This window comes from Otolemur garnettii, unplaced genomic scaffold (assembly GCF_000181295.1).
Source record: "Otolemur garnettii isolate 467f Iridium unplaced genomic scaffold, OtoGar3 scaffold00115, whole genome shotgun sequence".
In the NCBI taxonomy this organism is placed as follows: domain Eukaryota; kingdom Metazoa; phylum Chordata; class Mammalia; order Primates; family Galagidae; genus Otolemur; species Otolemur garnettii.
In genome coordinates, this window is record NW_003852510.1 from 5,640,502 (window position 1) to 5,645,549 (window position 5,048).

The 5,048-nt window shown below is 50.5% G+C and overlaps 1 protein-coding gene across 1 annotated transcript in view; it reads left to right on the top strand.

Moving 5' to 3' along the window:
* The window catches only part of SPTB (spectrin beta, erythrocytic), a 71,213-nt gene that overhangs the window by 16,686 nt on the left and 49,479 nt on the right, over window positions 1-5,048 (top strand). The window contains exons 2-3 of the mRNA XM_003797394.3: window positions 2,887-3,038; window positions 4,183-4,356. Coding sequence (XP_003797442.1) covers window positions 2,887-3,038; window positions 4,183-4,356 — 326 coding nt within the window. The remainder of the gene's footprint in view (window positions 1-2,886; window positions 3,039-4,182; window positions 4,357-5,048) is intronic.

Below are 5,048 nucleotides of genomic sequence, written 5' to 3' on the forward strand. Positions count from 1 at the left end.
AAAAAAAAAAGAAAAAGAAAATCCCCACCCTGAGCCTTTACTTCTCATCATCATTAGCCTCAGACTTTCTCCCATGTCTCAACACTGCAGGATATTGGGGATTCTGGGTGGTTTCACCCCAGCCTTCAACTAAAAGGCAGTGGGAGGCTGCCTGCTGGTGTTCTAAGCCTGTGGCTCTAGTGTTTTGGGGCCAGGAGGCATCACTGGTGTGTTGAAAACCAGGGAGGTCTGAGAGTGCTTTATCATAACTTCTGCACCAATAAACATGCCAGCCCAGTGGCCTAGAATTAAATTCCTCATCCCTAGCTACAAGCACTGCCTTACCCTTTGCCAAGCACCTGTGTAAGACAGGAAAAGAAGGAAAGATGAAGGCCTGTATCTCGGGAAGCACTTCATTTCTAAAGGGGTTAAAATTACAGCCTCTTAGTCAAAGGCTCCATTTCTGATTTGAAGGATTAGCTGCTTAAAGAACAGATCTGACTTCTAGGGAAAGCACTGTGGGCCTATGGCTGGCTCTGCTGAATCTAAACATGGCCCACAATAAACCTGGTTGTTTCCTGGCTCCCCAGCCAGTACATCATAAACTTTTTAGTTACGTTTGGCTGAAGCTGCCCTTGATATCAAGAAAGCGATTTAATTTTTACTGACAAAAGAATAAGGGTGATTTCCCCCCTGAAACCAGCCAGAGGTCCTGAATAAATGAATGCTGTTTTAATTTTGTATTTATTTAAGATTTGTGTAGTCAGTATTTTTGCTCTTGGAAGTCTTATTTAGATGGCTGCCATAGAATTCTTTACATTCATCTCAAACCTAGATGTTATATTTATAATAGTGTGTGTGCCTCAAGAATAGGGACTGTCTGTCCTTGAATTCCCCACCTCCACCCAAGGCCTGGCACCTGTCAGTGGTATAGTAAATGTTTGCTGAACGAGTGAACAGGTGAATAAAGGGTCTAAGTTCCTAACACTGATGTCACTGTGAAGTAGGAAGGCATTTGATGCTGTGGGCCTCAGAAACTGCCAGCATTATACCCTTGAGGCAGAGCTGGCTGAGCTTCTCGTTTTGTTATTGTTAAATCAGATATTTAATAATTTAAGAAGCCAGCCCTTCCACGGCTGGGGCTCAGCTGAGCATGTTGTTAGTCTGTCCTGTGACATTGACATTCCTCATGGCTGGGCCACTCTCAGTCTGTCCTGACGGTGGCCTGACCCCACAGCTCTTCCAGGGATGCTCCATAGCCCCCAGTCCCAGCCTCCCTGCCAGGTCAGCTCCTGCCCTGAGTCAAACCCAAGTGTCCGGAATCTGATTGCCACAAACTCTTCACAAAACTGGAGTGAGAGCTCACTTCTCTCACTTTTCTCCCTCCTCCCCCTCCTCCTCTCCCTCTCTCCCTCCTCCGTCCCTCCTCCCCTTCCTCTCACTCCTCTTCCTCTCCCTCCTCCCCCTCCCTCCTCACCCCCTTCCTCTTCCCCTTCCTCTTCTCCCTCCTCCCCCTCTTCCTCCTCACCTTCCTTTCACTCCTCTTCCTCCTCTCCCTCCTCCCTCCCTCCTCCCCTCCCCTTCCTCTTCCCCTTCCTCCTCTCCCTCCTCCCCCTCTTCCTCCTCACCTTCCTTTCACTCCTCTTCCTCCTCTCCCTCCTCCCTCCCTCCTCCCCTTCCTCTCACTCCTCTTCCTCTCCCTCCTTCCCCTCCTCTCCCTCCTCTCCTTTTGTTTTTGTCTTGCTTCTTTTCTTCTTTTGCTGCTTTTCTCTTTTTCTCCTTCCCTCTCCACCATTCTTTCCTTTTTTTGGCAATGGCAGCATCTTATCCAAGCTTCTCCAGCCCTAACTTAGATGGGTCACTAGCATCATTTGGGCAGAGGTGCCAAGAAGTGCCCCACCTGTACCAGTACAGCCTCGGCTAGGAAATTATTCTGATTTAGGATGAGGGGTCATGTCACTGTCCCAGGGCTGAAGATCAAAAATCCCCTGTCAATCTGCTATTCTGAGGGTGAGAAAGACATGGTAATACAATGGGTAGCCCCAGGCCAGCGCATCATTGTCAGTAACCCAGGTGCATCATTCATTCCACATATCCCAACTGTGTCCCGCCTCATCATTCTCTTTCACCTACCAGGAGCTCCTTGAGGGCAGGCAGTTTGCTTTACCTCTGTCTCAACAGGCCTAGCACAGGCCTGTCACATAATAGGAACTAAAGAAATGTCTACACAGTCAGCCACAGTGCCGCTGTGGAGCACCAACTATGTGCTAGGCTTCACGGCCCAGGGACAGGGTGAATCAGACAGACTTCCCTGGGCTCAAGGAACGTCCAGTCTTACAGAAGAGATGACCCCTCAACTAATACCTGGTGATGCAAATGCAGGGGTCAGGGCATACAAGGGGAGACCCACCCCAGTGAATGGGGCAAGAAAACTCTCCTGAGAATCACTATTTACACTGGCTCCTAAAGGGTGAATAGGAGTTCAGTGAAAGGGGTAGAGTGGAGTAGAGGCGCCGAGAGAGCATCCAAGGCAGAGGGACTAATTGTTGGGTGGATGGATGGATAGGTGGGTGAACCTGGCATTGAAATCTGAGCTTGCTGATGGGTACAGGGAAATAGATAGATGAATTAGGGGTGTCCTGACATCTTGCATAGAACGTGGTGGGAGTGGGAGTGATATCTTCATTGCCTTCTTTCTGATGGCATATGGATTGGTGTTGCTAAAAGCCTATGGCTTGGTCACAGATACTCCCAGGAAGAGGGTATAATGACTACATTGACCTCCTCTACCAGGCACAGGGTGGAGAGTGACTCTGGGTTAAGGTAATACCCCGTGGCCCTGTGTCACATTAACCCCATTAACCCTGCCAGTCTCACCCAAGCCTCTTCTCTGCCCCCCTCTCCCAGATGAGCGAGAAGTCGTTCAGAAAAAGACCTTCACGAAGTGGGTGAATTCCCACCTGGCCCGAGTGTCCTGCCGCATCACGGACCTCTACAAGGACCTGCGGGACGGGCGCATGCTCATCAAGCTGCTGGAGGTGCTCTCTGGGGAGACGCTGGTAAAGCCCCTTTCTGTGCCGGGAGCCCTTTCCCTAGGCCCCAGGGCTGGCGCCATCAGCCCCTCTCCAGCAAAGGCCTGGGTTGGGGACATCTCAACTGCTCAAGACCTTCCAAGGTTTCTCTCTGCTCCTTTGGGAGGTTCCAACGCTTAGAATGTGAGATGTCCGTGTGGCTGACTGGGTGACTGGGTTCTCTGACCTCTTTCCAAAACTTCTTGCCCCCTTCTGGCCATTCCCACCTGGGCATGCTTCTCCCAGAAGCCACACAGAACTCTTGACTTTTTCAGTGATGTCTGGTCCTCTGTAGCTGGCCTGTGGTCCCTCTTAGAAGCAACAGGAAAGCATGGCAGCTATTTTGTGTGTGCGTAGCTACTCTTACAAGTGGAAATGTATTAGAGGTGCTCTTGGTTGTAACCCACCCAACAGAACTGTGGCTCTGAAGAAGATGTAGTGGGAGTGTTTTGTTTTGCTCAGTGCAAAGGAAGCTTTGTGCTCATGGGCCTCAGGGGCAGGACCCTCTTTACCCCCATTACCCCATGTGTAAAGGGCATGAAACCTCCATCTGATGACATACTCTGAGATCCTCAGGGTGTGAGTGAAAGGTGCTGTGTTCTTATGTTGCCTTTTCAAGTCCAGCCTGAGGTTCTGCTGCTGCCTCAGCTAAGACTCCACTAGGGAGTTACCACTGGGAACCCTTCACATGCAGCTGTCATCAGTGACATCACCCTTGAGATCGGGCTGGGATGATCAAGGGACAGAGGTGGTTGGTGGGCAGGGCCAAACCCATTATCAATCTCCAAGCTAAAAGCCACTCTGATTACTGACCAGCAGCAAATAGTTCCTAGAACTGTGCCTAGCACATCATAAGGGCCCAATTAACAATTGTGATATTATGTTTGAATGCCATTTATTACCCCCTCAGAAGGGTTTTGTTCAAGCTTAGAAGGGCACCGAGGCTGCTTGCAGAGCTCTGGGTGCTTGAGGGAGGGAACTTTGCTAAAAAGAAGGGATTGAAAAGTATCCAGGAATGACAGGGAGACGTGTCAGGCCAGGAGGGTGGAAGGTGCTGGTGACCCAGGCTGCAGCTGCCTCTAGGGCAACCCTGTGGCCCCTCCGTGCCCACGGGGTTGCTGCTGTCCTCCAGCCAAAGCCCACCAAGGGAAAGATGCGCATCCACTGCCTGGAGAATGTGGACAAGGCCCTGCAGTTCCTCAAGGAGCAGCGTGTGCATCTGGAAAACATGGGCTCCCATGACATCGTGGATGGCAACCACCGCCTCGTCCTGGGCCTCATCTGGACCATCATCCTCCGCTTCCAGGTAAGCGAGTGGGGACCTGTCAGTGCTGGACAGAGCTTGGGAATCACAAGATGGTGACTAGAGTGTGAGCGTCGGTATACATTCTGGGGTAGGCGGGTGGCTAGAAACCTGTCCTATAGGACAGTGCTTGCAGGAAGGAGTAACCATCTTCTGTGTCACCCAGAAATCACTGAGCCCCAGAAATTAGTAGCTGGACTGAGATCTGTCCAGAAGATCTGCTTCTCATTCCCTCTGCCCCCATGTGTGTAACTTCTTAGTTTTTGAAATAATTTGATTCAGAAATTGAAAAAAATAGTACCGAAGATCTGATAGGAAGATTTTCTCACCCTGAAATTCAGAGTCTAGATTATTTGTAAGGAAATTTAGAAAGGGTAAGAGAAGGAAAACAGGGCTTTGCTCCTGCTGGTTTGGGGACAGGAAGAACCCAGCCCAAAGGAGGAGGAGGAGGAGACTGCACACAACTCACAGAATATCCACGTCATCCTGGATGTCCGACTTCACTCTCCACGAGTGCATAAGATTTAGCCATGATAGGAGTAGAACTGTGAAGAATGAAAGGGCAGGCTCGGCGCCTGTGGCTCAAGCGGCTAAGGCGCCAGCCACATACACCGAAGGTGGCGGGTTCGTATCCCCAGCCCGGGCCCGCCAAACAACAATGATGGCTGGAACCAAAAAAAAAAAAATGGCCAGGC